The sequence below is a fragment of the Chinchilla lanigera genome, unplaced genomic scaffold (assembly GCF_000276665.1).
Source record: "Chinchilla lanigera isolate Chin_1 unplaced genomic scaffold, ChiLan1.0 scaffold00011, whole genome shotgun sequence".
Classification (NCBI taxonomy): Eukaryota; Metazoa; Chordata; class Mammalia; order Rodentia; family Chinchillidae; genus Chinchilla; species Chinchilla lanigera.
Window position 1 is genome coordinate 26,477,461 of NW_004955412.1, and position 20,832 is coordinate 26,498,292.

General features: G+C 46.4%; 1 protein-coding gene across 3 annotated transcripts in view; it reads right to left on the minus strand.

Annotated features, from left to right (window-relative positions):
- Positions 1-534: 534 nt before the first annotated feature.
- Fez1 (fasciculation and elongation protein zeta 1 (zygin I)) overlaps positions 535-20,832 on the minus strand; it is a 52,692-nt gene continuing 32,394 nt past the window's right edge. For 2 of the 3 annotated variants that reach the window (XM_013511169.1, XM_013511170.1), the window contains exons 4-10: positions 15,888-15,974; positions 13,892-14,060; positions 11,008-11,279; positions 9,363-9,443; positions 7,352-7,463; positions 3,286-3,351; positions 535-888 (exon numbers count right to left, since the gene is read on the minus strand). In XM_013511169.1, the coding sequence (XP_013366623.1) occupies positions 872-888; positions 3,286-3,351; positions 7,352-7,463; positions 9,363-9,443; positions 11,008-11,279; positions 13,892-14,060; positions 15,888-15,974 (804 nt within the window). In that variant the 3' untranslated portion in view covers positions 535-871. The remainder of the gene's footprint in view (positions 889-3,285; positions 3,352-7,351; positions 7,464-9,362; positions 9,444-11,007; positions 11,280-13,891; positions 14,061-15,887; positions 15,975-20,832) is intronic. The other variant, XM_005378460.2, reaches the window with a different exon arrangement.

The window sequence follows — 20,832 nt, forward strand, 5'->3', positions numbered from 1 at the left end:
CAGGGCTGCAGGAAGGGCAGGGAGGATGTGCAAAGTCACCGATGCTGTTCCCAGGGGTCCCTGGGGCCGACAAGGAGAGCCGGTGTCTCTCGTACAGGAACAAAGCTAGGAGGCCCCATGTTGGGAGCACTGGGCAGAGCTGACTCCCCCCAGCTCCTGAACCCCGAGACCTCCAGGAGCCAACCCAGCCATCCTGACAAAAGGCACTGCAGCTGCTTAGCTCCTCCTTGGGGCTCACTTTCTATCTGCACACCCTGTCCCCCAACCCCTTCTGACCAGCTCGTTTCTAAAACACACGGTGCAGGTCCACAATCGCAGGAGTCTATGGGCCAACCTCCTTCTTGTGTCTGGACTTGTGCAGCTCCACCGCATATCACGATCCCACCACGCCCACAACAGGACATTATCCTTGGCCCAAGCACCGTGCTGGCTGCCAGAGGTCACAGAGCCGTGTGTGAAAGGAGCCACACATCCTCCCCTGACAGCATTCGGAATAGAGGCCCAGTGGACACCACATCCAAAGCACATGAAGAGTATTAATTAAATGAAGGTTTATTTCAAAATTAGTTTTAAGAGTAGAAGCTGTTTTTGAGGGCTGGAGCCAGACTACATAATGAGAGGTGAGAACATCGCCTTCTCTGACACAGGCGGAGAGGAGGCTGTCGTCCACCCTGCGCCCCGATCATGCACCCAATGATTACTAGCACTAGAAGCCAACAGCAAAGGACCCCGCGCAATTGCTCGTGTTTAATCCAGGTTAGGCTATACACGTTTAAATACACATCGGAGGTTACGTGGTGTCATGCAGTCCCTGTGGTGGAATGACTCTTGCTCAGTGACCTCCCGAAGCCAGGCTGCTCCAAAGGCAAGGTTAGGTGGGACAGAGCACTGAAACGAGAAGAGGGAAGGAGAGAGGAGGGTCAGGCACTGCAGTGGTCACACCACCTCTTGAGAGGAAAATAGCTCCTGAGAGCCAGGAGTAACTGTAGTCGGGTGTCTACAGGAGACGGAAGGTGACAGGAGACGGATGTTTGGTGTTAAGCATGCGGTCTCCAGAGCCCATCTGCTTTGCTGGAACCCTGATATGCCATTACTAACTCTATGGCCCGAGGGAAATGACTTCATCTATTCACTCTTATTTCCTCAACTACACAGAACAATGCACCCCTGGCATCCACAGTGTTACTGAGAAGCACACGCGTGTGCACAGTAAATATTAACTACTTTTATAAATTCATTGACATTTCAGTGAATCATGAGCCTTAAATCTGGCCCTGCAGCACCAAACTTAGGGAATTCATTTCTAAATATCTCCTTTGAGAACTTTGTCATTCTTTTAACATCTGTAAGAGTCACAAGTTCTGGACTAGGAATGTAGCTCAGTAGCAGATCATTTGCTCAGCGTATGTTAGGCCCTGGATCGGTCTGCAGCATGGCAAAAGATGAACGAGAAGAAGGGAGAGGAGGAGAAGGAAAGTCACAAGTTCTTCCTAATGTTTAGACTAAATTCTTCCTGCTCAAATTTAAGATTCCTCTTTCTGACACTTCTAGAAAGGGTAGAGCTCAGGGTTTTGTTCCACAAACTTTCTGAAATTACAAAGTTTTGTGTATAAGTACAGCAAAAACTAATAAAATAATGGATCTACATAATGAGTGCTCATCAATGGCTATAAACTTCACACACACACACACACACACACACACACACACACACACACACATACACGACAACCAATGTCTCCTAAAGGAAATCTACAACTACTGAAAATGTCGTGCTTATCAAAAGATCTGAAGCTGAATCTGATCGAGTCTCTCATTCTATTGGTCCCTGGAGAGAGTAGAGCATATTAAATGGCATTTGGGGTTGCAATCAGGAAAGATCCAGGATAAGGAAATTCTACAGGACAAACAACCTAGTTTCTCCAACAAAAAATGTGAAGGAATGAAGAAGAAAAGGATTTGGAAATTGTACTAGGAGAGACCCCAGGAGATACACTATCAATTTATAACATATGGGCCTTCATTAGACCTCAGTTCAAACAAATCTTGAAAAACATTTTATGGAAAAATTAGGGAAGTGTGAACATTGGCTGATTCACTCATGAATCTCTTATTTTTAGCCAGGCATAGTGCCACGCACCTATCATCCCAGCACTCTAAGAGACAGGAGAAGTATGTCAAGTTCCAGCCCAGCCTGGGTAACTTAGTGACATCCTGTCTTAAAGTGCAAAATAAAAAGAACTGGGGACAGACATGGTGGCACATAACTATAATCCTAGCACTTTGGGAGGCTGAGGCAAGAGGACTGCAAGTTAGAGCCCAGGCTGAGCAATTTAGTGAATTAGCAGGACCTTGTCTCAAGACAAAAAATAAAATGGGCTGGGGATGAAATTCAGTGTGAAGGCCCTGGGTTCAATTTCCAATACAACAAAAAAGAAAAGAACAATTCCCATTACTGGAGGAAAAAGAAAGAAGCTGCTTATTTTTTTTAAGTTGGGATAATGGTATTACTATCTTTTTCTAAAGAGTTCTTGTGATTTAGAAATGCATACTGAAATATTTATGTCTAAAAAAATATGATGATAGAGATTTGCTTCAAAATAACATAGGGGAGCCAGGCGTGGTGGTGCACACCTGTAATCCCAGCACTCGGTAGGCTGAGGCGGGAGGATTGCTGTGAGTTTGAGGCCAGCCTGGGCTACAAAGTGAGTTCAAGTCCAGCCTGAACTACATAGCGAGACCCTGTCTCAAAAATAAAATAAAATTTTAGAAAATAACATAGGGGAGGAGAAGTTGGGTACGGGTAAAACGAAATAAGACTGGTCACAATTAATGATGGCGAAGCTGGTACATGAGAGGTTTTTATACCACTCACTCTATTCTCATGTGTTCAAAGTTTCCATAATAAAAGGTTAAAACAAAAGCTAGGAAAGGACACATCTAATCATAAATCCTTTTTCCTTTCAAGTACTTGAAAAGTTTTCTTTTCCAGACTTGATTTCTCAACTAATTACTACACAGCCCAAAGGCCACAGAATCTTCACATGCACCCTTGGTTGGTCTCCTACCCGACCCTCGGGGCCACACTGGTGCCTTGGGGTGAGAGGATATTCCCCAGCCTCCTCGCTACTCATCCACTCCTGTGAGGCCCCGCAGACGTCCACCTGGCTTTCCCCACCCAGCCTGCCTCGCGTGGGAGCTCGGGAGGGCTTCGGCGTGGGTCCCCAGCTCGAGCTGCAGCCCTGAAGGGCCACTCTGCACCAGGAGGCTGGCGGCTGCTCTCACCTTTTAAAATGTAGTCCGTTAGCAAAGTAGGCACCTTCTCGTTATCCTCCTTCATGGCAAAGAGAACTAGGGAAGGAGAGAGGACGATGAGCTGAGACACCATCAGGACAGCTTGCTTCTACAGCCGAGCAACCTCCCAGCCCAAAGTGAGCGAGAACCTATTCGAAGGAACTAAAAATTCACTGAGTGCAGAAAAGTCGAGAAGCTTCCCGGACAGTCCGCCCTCTACATGGTGAGGGAGGAGTATTCTCTCCAGGCAGTAGATATTGGCGACTTCTTTTCTTTTAAGTTGTCTTTTTTTTTTTTTTTGGCTCATCTATAATTTACATACTACCTCCTAAGTATACATCTTTTATAATCATAAAAATGAAAATAAAGCAATTGTTCTAAAAAGACTCAGCTTTCAGATACCATCAATCTAAAGACTAATAGTCATCACCTCATTGAAGTTACCAATTAAAACTGTCTTTAAAAACATCCTATTCACATAAACAGGCATTACTAGAACAATTCTTGCCTTCAATTTATTGACAACAAATGAGGTTAATTCAACAAATTAATTCTATGTTATGCCCATCACAAAGCTAGAAATTGTGGTGATGCCCCTAGAACTGTGGGCTCACAGGAGCTACAGACTTCTTATCCAAACATTACATGAGCTACACAGGAAGTAAACAACTTTTAAAGCCCAAAGGCTTTTAAAGAAGCATTTTATAAAATGTTAAAAACAGCTTTTTCCTAGGCTGGGGATGTAACTCAGTGGTAGAGCTCTTGCCTAGCATGAGTAAGGCCCCAGCACTGAAGGAAAAAAAAAAAATGTTTTCTGTCATTCAGCTAAGTAACCTCTTCTCATAATTCATATTATAGAAGTCAGCTTTGTAAAGAAACCTATAAGAAAGTATCTGGACTGTATTTGTAATATAAAATGGGTATCCACCAACAGATTCCTGCCAATAAATTTTCTTAAACTATAATGTACCTATTCAGTGTAGTCTTATATGGCCTTAAAAAAACGAGACAGCTGTATGCACAGGATGGATTCTCAGTGAGGAGAGAAGGTTGCAGAACACATTAAATTTATAATAACTGAATGTTCATAGAAAAGGTGTAGAAGAATGGCCCATAAAACCCAAGTGGTTGTCTCTGACAGAGACCACAGGGAACATTCTTTCTAGGATGTCTTTGTATACTGTCAGACTCTTCTCAGCGAGCGCGCTTTACTGCTACAAGCGAAAACAATGAAGATCAGCCGGCACCGACAGCCAGGGTCAGGGGGCAGCAGCGACCGCTGCGGGACCTCAATCCATGTCCGTGCCTTTGCCTTCCGTGGGTCACCTTACCTCTTTTCAAACCAGCATAATGAAACCTGCCTCCAGAGTCAGAGCGGACAAGGAACAGAGCCCAGCAGAGCCAGTAGAGCCCAGTAGAACAGAGCTGGGAGCCGGGGGCCAAGTCCAGAGAAAGCAAGGCCAGACCTGCAGCAGCCGGCTGTTGGTTTTTCCGTTTTATTTCCCATCTATTTTTCCACGTGTACTCATTTCAATTTGAGTGGATGCTGGGGGAGGCGGGTCCTGGTTTGGGTTTTTTTTTTTCTGTATTTTAGACATGCAACCATTTCCACTTACTTGGCTAGGACCACTCTGCAACTGAGCCCAGGCAGACTAACAGCCACAGCAAAAAGATTGTAGTAAAAATGCAATAGCTACATTCAATCGGTATGTGTCTTAAATTGATCTTCAGCCTCCAAAGTAAATTTTTTAGTTTTTTTCCAAAATAAATTTATTTATTATTCATTTAATTATAGACAGGGTCTCACTGTGTAGTTCAGGCTGGCCTTGAATTCACTATGTAGTCCAGGCTGGCCTTGAACTCGCAGTAATCCTCTTGCCTCAGCCTCCCAAGGGTTAGTACTACACGTAAGTGCCACCACACCCAACAACAAACTCCAAAGCATAGATTGTCCAGTCAGAGAAGCAGTGTTTGGCCTACATTCCTGATTCAAAGAAGGGGGCATTATTCACAAATTCACATGAGATTTGCTAGAAATGAGTACTTTTACAACCTATAGCCGGCGTGATGATGCACACCTGTAATCCCAGCACTTGGGAGCCTAAGGCAGGAGGATCGTTGTGAGTTCAAGACCAGCCTGGGCTACATAAGTGAGCTCAAAGCCAGCCTGAACTGCATAGTGAGACCCTGTCTCAAAAAAGAAAAAGAAAAAAAAATACAACCTATAAAAGAACCAGTATGCAGAAAGGATGACAGTTTTGCCTTTAAAAGGAACAAAATATCAGAGTGTGGTATATCCCCGTGACAGAAAAGGTAGGCATAAAAAGAGTATTAACAAAATGTTAACAATTAAGTGATGTAACTAAACTTATGACACAAAATTGTATAGCCAGTGTAATCACAACTACCCAGAAAATTGGGGCTGGGGATTTAGCTCAGCGGCAAAAGCACCTGCCTGGCAAGCACAAGGTCGTGAGTTCGGTTCCTGGTACCAGAGAAAAACCAAAAAACAAACAAACAAAAAAAACAACTACCCAGAAAATACTAAAATACTAACTATAACAAAGGGAACAAGGAATTATGTATTTGTCTCTGTTCACTTTTCCATATAGCCAAAGTATTCTAATGCTGCATACACTCTAGCTATAATTTTTAAAATGAACTTGAAAAAGTAAACAAGCCCACTCAGAATAGAAACACATCTGTTTCTCAATTAAAATGGAAAGAAAATCTCACACTGAATTCCTGGATGAGTGTTCTTAATAAATTAATAGTTTTTCCCTCTCTTAAGACCAGCATCAAGTATTTTACATATTTCAACCTTTAGGTAATTTGTCCAAATTATTTTCCAAATGTTTACCACTGTGAAAACACAAACATCTATAAATGCATTTGCCTTTTTTTTTTCAGCACTACAAATTAAACTCAGGACCCAGTGTTAGGCACGTACTCTACTACTGAGCTATATCCCCAGCCCTATAAATGCATTTCTGTCTACTCCTTTAAAAAAAAAAGTCTCAGTGCATTGCACACTTACACAAATAGAGAAGCTTAAAATGAGTCAGGAACAAGTTAGTGTACTTTGATTTTTAAATTCCTGATTCTCAAGGATGCCCTGTCTGCAGCGGGATTTCCATCTGCTATCATCTCCTGCTTTCATTCTCCAAATTGATAAAAATGAAAACATTTGGGCCCTTCAGGACCAGGGCCCAGTGGGCATCTGTCTTCTTTGGCAGAACAGTGGCTCCTCTGCCTTCTCCGGCAGTGTTCGATGGCCTTGTGTGGCCCACTCCCGCCAGGGCAGGCTGCAGCAGGCTGGGCGGCCTCCCAGCCAGCCGTCACTCTGCACGCACGGTTGCCAGGGAAATGGAATTTCTCTCTGATCCACTGAGCCCGTCACCATGTCTCAGCCTAGGATTTTTCTCTTCCTAACAGAGCCAAGCTGACACTGATAGCTGAACCATGCATCCCCCGCCCTTTGGGAGTTGTACTGTTTGATGTATATAAAGAGATTCTGCCTACAAAGGGCTCTTTATTACGGTTTTCTCCCATAGCTCAGAATGTTTATTAATATAGGACAATGGAGCCAAAGCAGGGGAGGGAGCCGCTCACTTCCTGGCAGGAAAACTAGATGCTCTTCTTTCCAACCAGCCTCACCCCACCCAAGAAATCTTGCTTGTCGTTAAAAATACAGCCAGACCTACAGACCAAGCTTCCTGCTTCAAAGGGTAAAAGGGTGGACCCAGCAACCTCGAGTTATAGGAGAGCACAGGCGATGCAGAGAATGCAAGCCTTGAGAGCCCCTGGGGAAACAAGAAAAACCGTGCCCTGTTTCCCACCCCCTACCCAAATCTCTGTCACCAGCTCTGCCCCTCCCCTCACCCAAGCAGATTTCTTTCCTTACAGAAACTCAGGAAGAGAAAAGACAGCTCTGGGTATCTCTGCAGAGTGCCTTAATGTTACCCAGTGCAAGGGGCTAATAGTGCTGGGCCTATTTAGACCCCTGGTAAAGCTGCCCTGGGGAAATCTCAGGCCCAAGGCAGTGGAAGCTCCTCACCCATGCGGGAAGCAGGGCAAGGAGCACAGAACTCACTGTTCGTCAGCATCTGCAGGTCTTCCACAGAGGGAGGAGAGGATTTCTTCTCGTAAGGGATGACTGTATTCAGATACTGTAAGACAAACAGGGCATGGAGCCTGAGATGTCACAAGACAGAGTCCCACTAGGTTTAAGGCAGGGCAGAAATCTGTATGGAGACTTGCTTTCCTCTAAGACACACACCACATGAAATTTGACGTTCTCAATAACACGCTCATGGTCACATCGTTATTTGAGAACTATTCCCCCCACCTTAGGGGCTGTCTCTTTAAAAATAAGACTTTCCTCATATTTAGCCAAGAAAAGCTTCCCTCCATCCTAGCTTCTACTTTCTTCTACACTAAAAACTTTTTGGTTATCAAGGAATCCTGGGGAACTTTTGTTTTCCTTCAGGCTGAGAGCAAAAAACATCTCCAGAGGGCTTATTGTTTTGTTTTTGTCCTTTGCAGTGCAATTTGAGAAGGAATTATTTCTCTTTTGTCAAAAATGACAGGAGAAAGAATGTCAACCCCGCCCAGGGTCTTGGATGTTGGATCTGCTCCCCCTGCTGGATGTGAATTGCTCCTCCAAGAAACCCAGCACCTGGGGGCCCAGGGCCTGGAGGCAAGACCTAAGGCAGCCTTAAAGGCCACATGAGAGGCTTTGCAGTGCAGCTGAGGCTCTGCCACCAGCAAGGCCTCATCGCTCTGGGTCTCATTCTCCCTGCTGTCAAAAGAAAGAGCCAGCTAAATGCTCCTAAGGTCTCTTCCCATGCTGCAGCTGTAGAATTTTGACGCTTAGAATCCTGCTATAGCCGGGCGTGGCGGCACACGCCTGTAATCCCAGCACTTGGGAGGCTGAAACAGGAGGATCGTTGCAAGCTCGAGACCAGCCTGGGCTACAAAGTGAGCTTGAGGTCAGCTTGAACTGCATAGCAAGACTCTGTCTCAAAAAGACCGAAAAAAAAAAAAAAAAAAAAAAAAGAATCCTGCTATAGACATGTTTGAAAGATACACACATTCTATGAGCACTTACTCCACTTTCAAGCTCATCGGCTCATACACTGCCATGTTTACTGAGTTATGCACCCCGTGAGGGCTGGAAGCAGGACTTTCCCACCTTGGCACCTGAGGACCTTCTAGCACCAAAGCGTAACACACCACAGGCTCTCATCAGACTTTTTTTAACTCTCTTTTGATAACCACAAAGGTAAGCCACTTCACGGATGCTATGGCCTGGGTGTAATGTGAGTGCACTTCAGAGCTCCATATATAAAGTCTGGGTCCCCAGGACCTTGGTATTAGGAAGAGCCAAGGCCTAGGGCCAGGGATATAGCTCCGTGGCACAGCACCTGCCTGGAAAGTGCAAGGCCCTAAGTTCAATTCCCGGTACCAAAAGAAAAAAAAGAGACAAGCCCTAGTAAAAACGCCTTAGGCACAGGGGTCTTGTCTTCAAGGGAATTAAAGGACTGTGGTCTCTCCCTTTTTCTCTCTTTTCTTTCATGGCTTGAGATGGGACCACACACTCCTACATATACCTCTGCCATGACAAGCCACCCCCACCGGAAGCCAAACCCATGAGGCCACCCATTCTTGGACTTGACCCTCCAAAACTGTGAGCCAAATAAACCTTTTGTCTTTATAAAGATAGCTGCCTCCAGTATTTTGTTATAGTAACACAAAGCTGATTAACAACAGGCAAGTCGTTATTAAATGGAGCCAATGAGGAGCTGACATAGCATAGGTCACCATCAGAGCCAGTCTAAAGAGGTGGTTCTGGTGGTAGCATTGGGTCAGCTGGTGACCCGATGTGATGGAGTTGATTAGACTCCAAAATGGAACTGATTCTGAAATAGGTTCCCTTTTGATGCATTTTATCCTTAAAACAACTTAATTTATAGTTCTACAAAAAGGGCTGGGTTTTAAGTTTTGTGCAGGTTCTGGCTGAGCTGCCAGAACCCAGGTGAAGAAAGGAGTAGAGAGTCAGTCTGTACCTGCTTGTCAGTTCCCGAGGAGCCAAAGGTCTGGCGGATGCCACTCTGCAGGATGTTGGAGATGCCTTCCATGCTGAAGCGCTGGCAAGAGAGATGCAAGAAGGGCGGATGCTTCCTGCCCTGCAGTCACCTCCCCAGGGGCCCCTGTGTCCTCACTCCAGTGCCCAGGCCCATGAGCTACCACGCTATCACAGTAACTGGAGTCAGGGTTAAGACTTGGCCCACAGAAACAGGGCAGAGTTTCAGCGTGAACTTGTCTCAAGGGGCTTGTCTCAAAATTAACTCAGTTGGTCCAGTAGGCAATAAGTCCTCTATATTCTCCCAACTTGCCTCACTCCATTCTTTGTTGCATAAAAAAGGGGGAGTTCAGTAAAACTTCGGGGAACAATAATGCAAAGATCTCAGGGAAAACAGCTCTCAGAGGGCAAGTTTAAACAACTGTCCTAGTCTGGGGAGCTCGCTTTCAAAATGTACAAACCCTAACCTAATTCAGTTTTTCTTTTGTTTGTTTGTTGGGGGGTTTTTGTCTTTTTTGAGACAGGGTCTCCCTATGCAGTGCAGGCTGGGCTTGAGCTCACTTGGTGGCCTAAGCTGGTCTTGAACTTACAACGATCCTCCTGCCTCAGCTTCCCAAGTGCTGGGATTACAGGTGTGCGCTACCATGCCAAGCCCAAACCTAATTCAGTTGGTCTGGGATACAGCTGGACAAAGGCATTTTGAAAACGTTCCTTAGATGATGCTAGGAAGCTTTCTCCATTTAGAACCACTGGTTTGGAGAATAATGTCTGCAGACTGTCATGGTTTGTGTCTGGATGTTCCCCCAAAGCCTCATGTGGTCATGAGGGGGTGGGATTTTTGGAGGCAGCTGAATCCAGAATTGGTGACTGATTGATTGTCTAGTGCTGGGATTTGGGAGTATGAGTGCTACACCGGTCCTAGGGCCAGTAGCCTACATACAATATATGGGAGGAAAAGAGGCTTGCTTACCCCCTTTTTTGCTCTTGTTGCTTTTGCTGTCTGCCATGTCACCCTACCTTGGAGCCAGCTGAGTATGGACTGAAACTTCTACAAACTGTGAGCTAAATAAATCTTTCCCCAGGGGTTGGGGATTTAGCTCAGTGGCACAGTGCCTGCCTGGCAAGCGTAAGGTCGTGAGTTCGATTCTCGGTACCAGAAAAAAAAAACAAAAAAACAAAACAAAATAAATAAATCTTTCCTCCCTTAATTTTGGACATCAGGTATTTTGTCTCAGCAATGAGAGAAAAGTAACTAACACAGAGACCAATAAGGCATCTGGTCATTTTCAACCCCTCAGTTCCCTATCAATACCCAACACACACCTTAACCAGACCAGGTTGGAGCACACCCAGGCCAGTAGCAGAGACCCTGACCAGGGCCCAGAGCTCCAAATGCCCTCGCCCTACTTAACAAGGTATAGCCTAAGAACACAAGCTGTATTTTAATGTTTATGCCTTGTGTCTACCAGTTAGACAGGGGTACTGTGGGGGCCCCCTCTGACTCCATCTGTCATGGGGTCCCTCATAATGTTGCTCAGTAAGTATTTACATGTCCACCCTAGGCCAGGTACCTGGGCTTACATGGCTAGGGTTCGAGGCTGGGTTCTCCAGCTGCACTGCTCACATACCTTGAGAGGCATCTGGTTTCCCTTCTCTATCCGGCTGCTCTGCAGGCTCAGCCCTTTCTCTCTCCTCCTCTTCTTCATCAGCTCCCGCTGCTCCTTCTGCTTGTTCTGAACCTCAATAAGCACCGTGATGAAGGAGTTCTTCACTTCCTTCTCAAACTCTAGCTCATCCCGGCGGGCCAGCTGGTGCACCAGCTCCTCTGAGAAGTCCCGGATGGCGCCTTCCACCTGGTCCAGCAGCTCTGTCAGTTCAGACCCTGACATGTGCCTCAGCCCTGCAGGGGAAGACCACCCGCAGCTGACACCTGCAGCCAGGCCTGAGCCCCGCCCCGCTCAGAGAAGACCCTCTCAAATTCTCAGAGATCCCTGAAAGACTCTTAAAATTGGGAGTCAGCAATCTGGAAAAAGAAGAGGAAGAAGAGAGAGAAGAACCAACCCCAAGGAAGCCTGTAGATTCTGTATACATAAACATGGGGGGACAGATGCCTGGCTTTTTGATGCCTTGTTCTATCTATTTTCCTGTCTCTATAATATTCCTCACATTGGAGTGGGTCAGGAACTGCAGGAGCATGAGAGATTTCTGGCAACTGTGCTGAAGATCAATAAAGAGCTGATATTTATTTCCAAGAACTGATCCCAATTTGGCTGACAGGAACGTAAGCAGGGGATCCGAAGATGTACGACCTGTCCTGCAACTAATGGATTCAAAACTGTGGGAGACCAGGAACATGCAGGGGAACTGAGGTCCAGCCAGGTGGCACACAGCAGTCACCACTTCCAGACACAGATGGGAAACATGAGGGTATGGGACACAGACAGCTTCTCTTTAACTTCTCGGTCCTTACGGCTGCTTCATTCAAGATAGATTTAGGTGGTTGATAGCTATTAGTTAACTATTTCAAAATAGTTCATACACAGGGTTTTAAATGTTCACAGCACAGGAAACTGACAAATGTCTGAGGTGACAGACATGCCGGTCTCCCTGACCTGATCACTACACTCTGTGCACAGGGCCTGAGATGCCACTCTGTCCCCACAAACAACCCCTACCTGTCCGTCACAAATGGAACACAACAGATATCTCTACAACGATCTACAAAGTAGCCAAGGGCGCTCCTGACTAGAGGTATCCCCTCAGAACCCATTCTCCTTTTCCTTTCCCTCTGCGCAGCCTGGGTATTTGCTGACTTGGTTGTCTTTCCCCCTTTCTTTTGCTCTCTGGAGCTGTCCTCCGCCTTCTGTTTTTTGCCATTTCACTCTGCATCTCAGCTGTTTTCATGACTCCTTTGCTGAACGCTGCTATGTTTGGGGCCTTTGTGTGGCTGAGAATGGCCCATTGGGGCGGCTGTGAATGCAGCAAGGCAGCCAAATCCATTCATCACCCCCACTGGCTCCCCCACCCCACTACCCCAGCCCGCGGCCGCCACCCTGTCTCTGCTCCTTGGAGCTGCGGGACTTTGCTTTCAGCACGCTGTGCTTCAGACCCACCCCTGGATTTTTGTCTTGTAACCCTTGTTTGCAGCTTTGTCCCCTGATCAACCCACCTACGCTCTCTCTGTGGTTTATAAATCCACACCACCCCATGTGGGGACCTCCCACCAGGATCAGGGCCCCTCCTGCACTGTCACCCCTCAGACTGATGGGTTTTATTTTTGTCTTGTGTGTTACAGTTTTTTATCTCACAGTCTATCCAGCCCTTTCTTTCCACTGTCATACTTAGCATAAACCCGTGTCAGAGAGTTAATGTGATACAGGGATTAAGAGACTGGATGCTGGAGTTAACCTTGGCTTCAAGTGCTGGTTGCACCACTTGGACTTACTGGAGGTTTGAGGGCTAGTGCCCATCTATAGTGAGAGGCTTGGCTCTCCCCACTGAGAATAAGGAGAGAGGGCTGAGGTAGTGTAGCTCATTGCTATAGTGTGCGCATCACGTGGGTGAGGTCTTGGGTTCAATCCTCAGCACTACACAAAATAATCAGTAGGGAAAAGATTTTTCTTCTCTCCAACTTTCTTTTCCTTTCAGAATTTCTTTGTTTTTTTCAGAAGTATGTTCAATCTTTTAATGGCTGCATAAGCCTCCTATCATTTCCACAATTCAGGAAGGCTTCCTCAGGGGCCTGGGAGTCACTGCTTTGAAAGGCAATCATCAAGGAAGATAAAGCTTAATCTCCCACTGTGCTAGAAGCAGAGAGGCCTAACTCACCACCTGACTCCAAGCTGCAAAACCCACTTAGTGTAATGGGTTCTGTCCACTTAGCCACAGGCCAGAGCAAGATTGCTTTCTGTCTTTGCCATCCCTTTGGGGGGCTGTCTGTGATGTGCGCCCTACTCTGGTTGCATGCTTACTCAACAATAAAAATGTTTTCTTCCTCTTCTACCTTTGTGGAGAGGCTTTTCTGGATGGTGAAGAGATTTAGTGTTTAATTCTATTTCCCCAACAGAGGCCTTGGACAAGCCTCTCACTTATGGAAGACTCAGCTCAATCCTACCGGGGTGGTGTGAGATCAGTGTGAGATTATGCATAACAAGCCAAAAGCATGCCTGGCACCTAGAAAGCGCTCCAAAAACTCTGAGCTCTCATTATTTCCTTTTGTATTTTTTTCTCATTGATTTTACAGTTGCATCATCCATTGCTTCTTGACAGCAGTTTCAAGTTCTTCCCCTGGTCCTTCTTTAGCCTTGTGCTTTGGTTAGCTTTGCCACTCACATTTTGCTTGACTACCTTTTTATTTATAAAAACACTCACTGCACTCCTGATGTAGTGGTGGAGGGAAGGTGTCACCCACCCTCTGGATGTGTAAGCCTCTCTCTGGGGCCGTGCCTGGGATCTGTCACAGGGGTCACCGTGCAGGCACATCGTCCTCGGCCTCCCCACATGGGGTCTCACCTTCGTAGGACCAGTTGTTGTTGAAGGTCTGCGTCAAGGCTTGCATCTCCTGCAGCAGGACCGAGTCTGCCTGGGACGAGGTTTCTCCTCCCTCCTCTTCTTCCAGAACCTCCTCTTCCTCCTCAGGATCTGGGGAGTTCTGCATCATTTCCTCAATCTCCTCAATTACCTGAGGAAGGTACACAACAGAGTGCGAACTCTGCTCTTTCCTGGAGGAGGATCTGCGCTGGGAGTCTAATCAGTTAAGGATGTTTCTAATCTGCAGTCTATAAAATTCTTGAAGCAGTGCCATTTCTTAATAAATAATAATAATAAAAATAGACCCGGGCAAAGGCTCACCCACACTCTTTCTTTAATGGAAAGCACTCTTTCATGCACAACCTCTTCCAAGAGCTCCATTTAGATGAGTGCTTTATTGGAAATAAACTACTCGGTCAGGAAACAAACCAGAGCTGCCTGGAAAGGAACATTGACTTCAATTTGCTGAGCATTTTATTTCTAAGTGGGAAAATATTTTATCCACCCAACTTTAACACAGAACCCAGTTCATTAATTGTCACAGTACATGTGACCGGGGAGAAAAAGAATGTCCCCAGAAAAATGCAGAATGTGAAGGAAACAGCTATTTCTCCAGAATTCACCTGCACAGGAATGAAGCTGCCTAGCAACAAGTGAAAATAAAGATAATAAAATGATAAAAGGAGAGCCAGGGTTGCTAGAGCAGAAAACAGGTAAGAGCCTTAGCTCTAATCTCCACTACTGACGGAGATTACACCTCTACGAGTGCAGGTAAGGACTTAGCAGCTGCCTAAAGGACTCATAGTGAACTACTGTATACACTGATTGTATACACATAAAGAAGTCAGTGTAAGCCGAGCTTCTTCTGAAGCTGACTCTATAGGTGACTTTCGTGGCAACAGTACATTTATACAACTGAATGTTCCAGACCTGTGAGGGGCTATGGTCTGGGAAGTGGGTTTCCTCCTGGCAGGGTGGACCAAAGGTAAGGAGGCTCAGGGTCTCCTCTTTTAGAATAATTCCTCTTTAGACTCACAAACTCTTCAACTCTACTTAGGAACTTAAGGGACACCTAGATGTTGACTAAATAAGCTAATTTATTGGATGTGACAACACGACACAAACCCCCTCAGGGTTTTATGGCTGTGTTTCTCGGGGGAAGATTCTCACTGAATCTCTATCACTGAGGCCCCGCTCCTCCGCACGTCATGAGAATTATTGTCAGCCCTTGTTCTTTTCTACCTTCTGTTCTTTACCTGCTTCAAATTCACTTTCAAAAAATTAAAGAAACTTTTAAAAAGCAAACACATCCTACCTTTTGACCACAAATATGAAGAAGCACCTCTTTGTCAGGCCCTTTGGGGCACTGATGGCTCCCAGGGGAACATTTCCAGAAAGAATTTTTGAAAACTTGCATTGTTTCTAGCTCAAACTAAGCACTCAGATATCTGTTGACTAAAAGGTTGAGTAGGAGCCCAGACTCAACACTAACCTCCCCAGTAAATTACCAAAGCTAAAATAAACCTTCTATTTCTTCTCACAAAGACCACAGTGTCTCTAAGGCTCCTTTCTGGAAGTTCAAAACTTTCAGTGTCCTGTGAAATGTGAGGAAGTATCCATCACACAGAAGCCATGCCTGTCACTTCTCTTTTTTGGAAGAACAGGTACTTGGGAAACTCATTTAAATGTCCTGACTCCGAGTACACGGAACTGCAGCAGGAGGCTCAGCCGACCAGGAAGCCATTGAATACCAGGCCTATGTCCTGCTGTCATCAGAACCTGAGCCCATCCACCCGAGTGTGAGGAAGTACATTCACGTTCATGGCAGGAGCCATAAAGGTACCCAGCCTTCTTGACAAGCCCCCACAAGGCCACACAGCTTTCCTCTGCTTCAAGTGCATGTGACAAGTCTCTTCTCTTACACCTTTTCTCCATCAGAAGAACAAAAGGCCTCAAGAACCTACAGGGAGACTCATACCTGGTCTGCTGTGAGTAGAGGCTCCTCGTTGATTCCAGAGTCATTTTCACTTTTCTCGTTGAACTCTTCCTCTTCTTTCTCATGGATCTGGAGCAGGAAGGGAGACAGAATGCTGATTGACCATCACAAGGCTAGGATTCTCTGTAGCCTCTAGAATGCATGGTGCTGACTGAGAGGCCACTGCAACCACCCACTGCCTGCAGAGGGAAGCTGCAGAAGCCCAGAGTTGCGATCAATACCCAATGTGCCCTGCCACACAGCAGGCATCACCGCGTGTAGTGTGGACAGAAGAAAACAATAGGGCAGGAGCAGCCAGCACCGTTTGACTCCAAAGGATCAGCCCTGTTCTTTAACCACTGGACAGGTCATCCTTGGATAAACAAGAAACCTTCTCAAGATGAATGATCCTGCAGCAAAGACCTGCTCATTTTATTTATTAAGGAGTGTCAATCTGGGGGTGTGTCTCCAGATTTTCTTTTGTTTTTTTTGTTTGTTTGTTTGTTTGTTTGTTTTCTGGTACCAGGAATTGAACTCACAACCTTGAGCTTGCTAGGCAGGTTCTGTGCCACTGAGCTAAATCCCAAGCCCCAGATTTTCTTTTATTGGGCATTTTAAGGGTAGTTGCTCCAATCTAAATAAGCAGTGGCTTTTAGAGTGTGATGCAGGCTGGGCATGGTGGCGCACCCCTATAATCCCAGCACTCAGAAGGCTGAGGCAGGAAGATTGTTGTGAGTTTGAGACCAGCCTGGGATACAAAGTGAGCCTGAAGACCAGCCTGAACTGCATAGCGAGACCCTGTCTCAAAAAGACAAAAAAATAGAGTGTGATGCAGTACCATCCCGTGACTAGTATCTAGTTGTCATCTCACAGCTGGTGAGAATGTAATAAATATACATGGGGAATACCACTGAATAAGCTGAGCATGTGAACTAAAGGGTAAGTGAAACAAGAAAAATACTAGAAGGAGAAATCCATTTAGCCCATTTACTCTGTGTCTCCAAAATTCCATAATCCCAAGTGAGATTCTAGAGGTTCACAACCTTTGAGATTCTAGATATTAAAGTCCAACAGATAGTCATAGCAGATGTGGCTTTCCTGACCATATCTAAAAGAGTAACGGAATGGTATTCAGGTTCAAATTCCACATAAATTAGTGACCTCTCCACCTAACGAGCTCTACTTTCAGAAATCTGAGTAGAAAGGCCAAGAAACCCCTCTGCAGAGCCACCTCACATCCAGGCTTCCTTTCTCTCGGAGAGCTGGGCTGAGGATTGGTCTTTCCCTTGGAGGTTCATTCAGCCTATTCTTACAGGAAACAACCAGTTCAAATCCCAGCAGTCAGGCCCAGGGTATTCTATCCTCAGAAACTTTCCCCCTCTGCTTTGAGCTCCACCTTGGCAGAAACCCCTAACACTGCACATCACCTCCTTTCTCCATTTGCTTAAAACCAGGACTAGGTAATTTTTTAAAAATTAAGCAAATAGATTTTAAATGCCAGATGTGAGGGCAATCTGGTTGTGACATCTGTCAGCCCATTGATCGCCGGGTTTGATTTAGCTGCTCTGGCTGGCTAGGCGGGTGTCCCAGTCCTTCCTCCCTCAGTGCTCCAGGTATGTCCCTTCCGAAGCTGCAAGCTCAGTGGAAAAGGACAATCACCCCCTCTCATACAGGAGGACCATTCAGTCAAGGGTATAGGAGTAGCTTCACTCCCCTGCGAAAACCTCCAAACAAGCTCTCAAGATCTGAAATGCCATCTGCTCTCAACCTGGAGCAGGGGTAGGACAGGGAGGTGATGGAATCATCCGAGGGGCTGGTGTGCCAGATGGTGACATCTATTTCTGCTGTCAGCCCCATATGCTCACGTCTCTGCCAAGTCTACCACCTGTGGTAGCTGCTTGGTTTCCTCGGCTCCCCACTAGGAAGAACAAAACTCCCGGGGCCACGCTCTGTTCATAACTGCATTCATACAGCAGAACTTTCTACAGGACAGTCCTGGGGTAGAAGTTAGGCTCTTCCTGGGAAACGGAGGTTGCTGGTTTCTGTTCAGGTTAGCTTTATAAGTCTCTGGCAGCAACTGCTAGTCTGTGACCAGAACTTGGGAATAAGGGTTTGGTACCGTGGCAGTTCAATCAGACTGTCCGCTTGACTGGCTTTGCGATCCACCCAGGGGATTGGTGGAGCACACTTCCGGCTGTATCTGTATGGCTGTGGATGTATGGCCTTTGGTCACCTCTTCTCTGGCACTATCCCCTGCCCTGCTTCCCAGCTGCTAAGAACAAAGCATCTTTGTTCTGCCATGCCCACCGCCATGATGTTCCTGCCTTGGAGCCAGATGGTCAGGAGCTAACTTCCTTGTTTTGTTTTTTGTTTTGTTTTGTTTTGTTTTGTTTTTGAGAAAGGGTCTTACCATATAATTCAGTATGTAGAAGGCCTCAAACTCACACGGATCTTCCCGCCTCAGCATCCCAACTACTGGAATTACTGGCATTTGCCACCACATCCAGCTCTAAATTCCCTTAAATATGAGTCAAATTAAACCTCTCCTTGTCTAAATTGCAGGTGTTGGGTATTGTGTTCAGCAGCAGAAAGCTGACTGATAAGGTATTAAGGCTATAAAATTGCAATGTTTACATTTTCTAAAGTGCATCCAAAGCCAAGCGTAGCAGCGCACACCTTAAATCCCAGCACTAGGGAGGCTGAGGCAGGAGGATTGGTGTGAGTTTGAGGCCAGCCTGAACTGCATAGTGAAACACTGTCTAAAACAAAAGCAAAAGCCAGGTTTGGTGGCGCACACCTGTTATTCCAGCACCCAGGAAGCTGAGGCAGGAGGATCATTGCAAGTTCGAGACCAGCCTGGGCTACAAAGTGAGCTCAAGGCCAGCCTGAGTGAGCTCAAGGCCTGCATAGTGAAACCCTGTCTCAAAAATACAAAAAATAAATAAATAAATAAATAAATAAATAAAACAAAATCCCCATGAAACACATCCAATCTTACTGAGTTTCCCTGTCTGTTAATATTGCACCTTCCAATATATCAGCTCCCTTCCCAAAGTTCCCCCTGGGGGTGCAAGGCAGAGAGGGAGCTTTTAAGGAGACATTTTCCATGCCAGTGTTAATGAACCTGGGCTGTGGCCTGGAGGAGGGATGCTTGGAGCATTCTCTCCCATCTTGCTCTCAGGCACAAAGCCTACAGGTCTGTATGTAGTGTGCAAATGGTTAACAGATTTGAAAGTCAACCAGAAGCTTATGAAAGCTACCATGAGCTCCCAGTCTCTTGGGAGATATACCCACCTCTTATTTTCTCAGGTCTCAGAAATCTCCCACCAGAAAGCACAGTGAAAGGAGAAGACATACAAAGCATTCCGAGAAAGCCTGGCTCCTTCCCTCTTCCATCTGTGGCTTTGCCCTCCTCCCGGCTTTCATCAGATCCACCCTGTCACTGGCTTTTGCTCCTCCTTCTGTTTTTGATTCTGCCTCTCCCACCCTTCTTCGTCCTTTCTGGGCCTGGTTCCTGTTTCCTCTCAATCCTGCCAGACTGTTATGTCCCACAGCTTCCACCACTGCTCCACGAGCCCCGCCCCTTTGCACAGGCTGGTCACAGACTCCTGGCCTGCGCTCCCCCACCATGGCAGTGTCTTTTGCAGAATGGAAGCTGGAGGACAACGAGCAAAGCAAGAGAGAGGAAGGGAAACCAATGGCACCTCTGTGTATGGACACTCATCCCTGGGACGTGACCCAGTCCTAAAAGTCACCACAGGTCTCTCCCTTGGCCACTGTGCAGCCATGGGAAAGCCATGTGCCAGAACAATCCTGGGGCCAGGTTGCTCAGAGATGCATCTCTCTGTGGACTAGACCCATTGACTCACTCCGCTCAGTGGAGTGGAGGTCGACTCACTCCATCCTGTTGACATGACTTAGGCTCTTTAAAGAAAATCTGGGGCCGGGCATTTAGCTCAGTGGCACAGCTCCTGCCTGGCAAGCCTGAGGTTCTGAGTTTGACTCCGGGTGCCCCACCCCTCAAAAAAAAATCTATCTTTCCAAGGGCCTTCCTTCCCTGGATCCAGACAGGGTTCTGCCATACCAGGCAGCAAGCTGTTTCTCCCTCCTGCTTTGGAGGAGGGTACCGACGCTATCACTGGGTAGCAGAAGCTTGCAGATGAGTGCAGAGCCTGTGGCACTGCTAAAGCTTGCTGCATGGCGGTTCAAGTCGGGTTAGAATTCTGTTGAGTCCTTGCATCCAATGTTGACCCTTCACTAGTGCCTTTGTTAAAGCATTCCAGAGGACTCCACTCATAGGGAGGGAGTTTCTGCCGCATATTTAGCCCTTTGCCTAATATTTCCCTGCCCTCCCCACCAATGATTCACATGGGTGGTTGCCTCCCTGGCTAAAATTAAGAGAACAGAGTTTTTTTTAACCTCCAGACAAAAAGTAGAAGAAAGAAGAGAAATTTATCAGTATGTACCCAGCTCAAGGAAAGGGCCACAATGTCCCTTTCATGCTTGTGAACAACCAGGAAACATCTGTGTGGGTTATGCTGAAGGCTCTGTATTCCCACAGTGCGATCCCCCACTGCATGCAGTGGCCAAGCATTTACTGAAAGAGCTAATGAGCAAAGAGCTGAATTGTAGCCCTATGGCTGCCCAGATTCAGTCCCACCTTCCCACATAACCTGAGGTTTCCCCATCACCTGAGGAATAGAAAGAGTTAATGTCCTGTCCCAGACTTCTATTCCCTCTTGTCCTAGACAACAGCTATCTGTTGTGAAATAAAAGTTACAGGGATCAAAAGACATTGTTAAATCACAGGCAGAAACAGTATAGGTTGATTCAATGGAAAAACCCAAAGTGGACAATGGTTAGCTGGATGTGGTGGTGTCATTTTGTAATCCCAACACTCTAGGAGGCTGAAACAGGAGGATTGCAAGTTCGAGCCCAACCTGGGAAA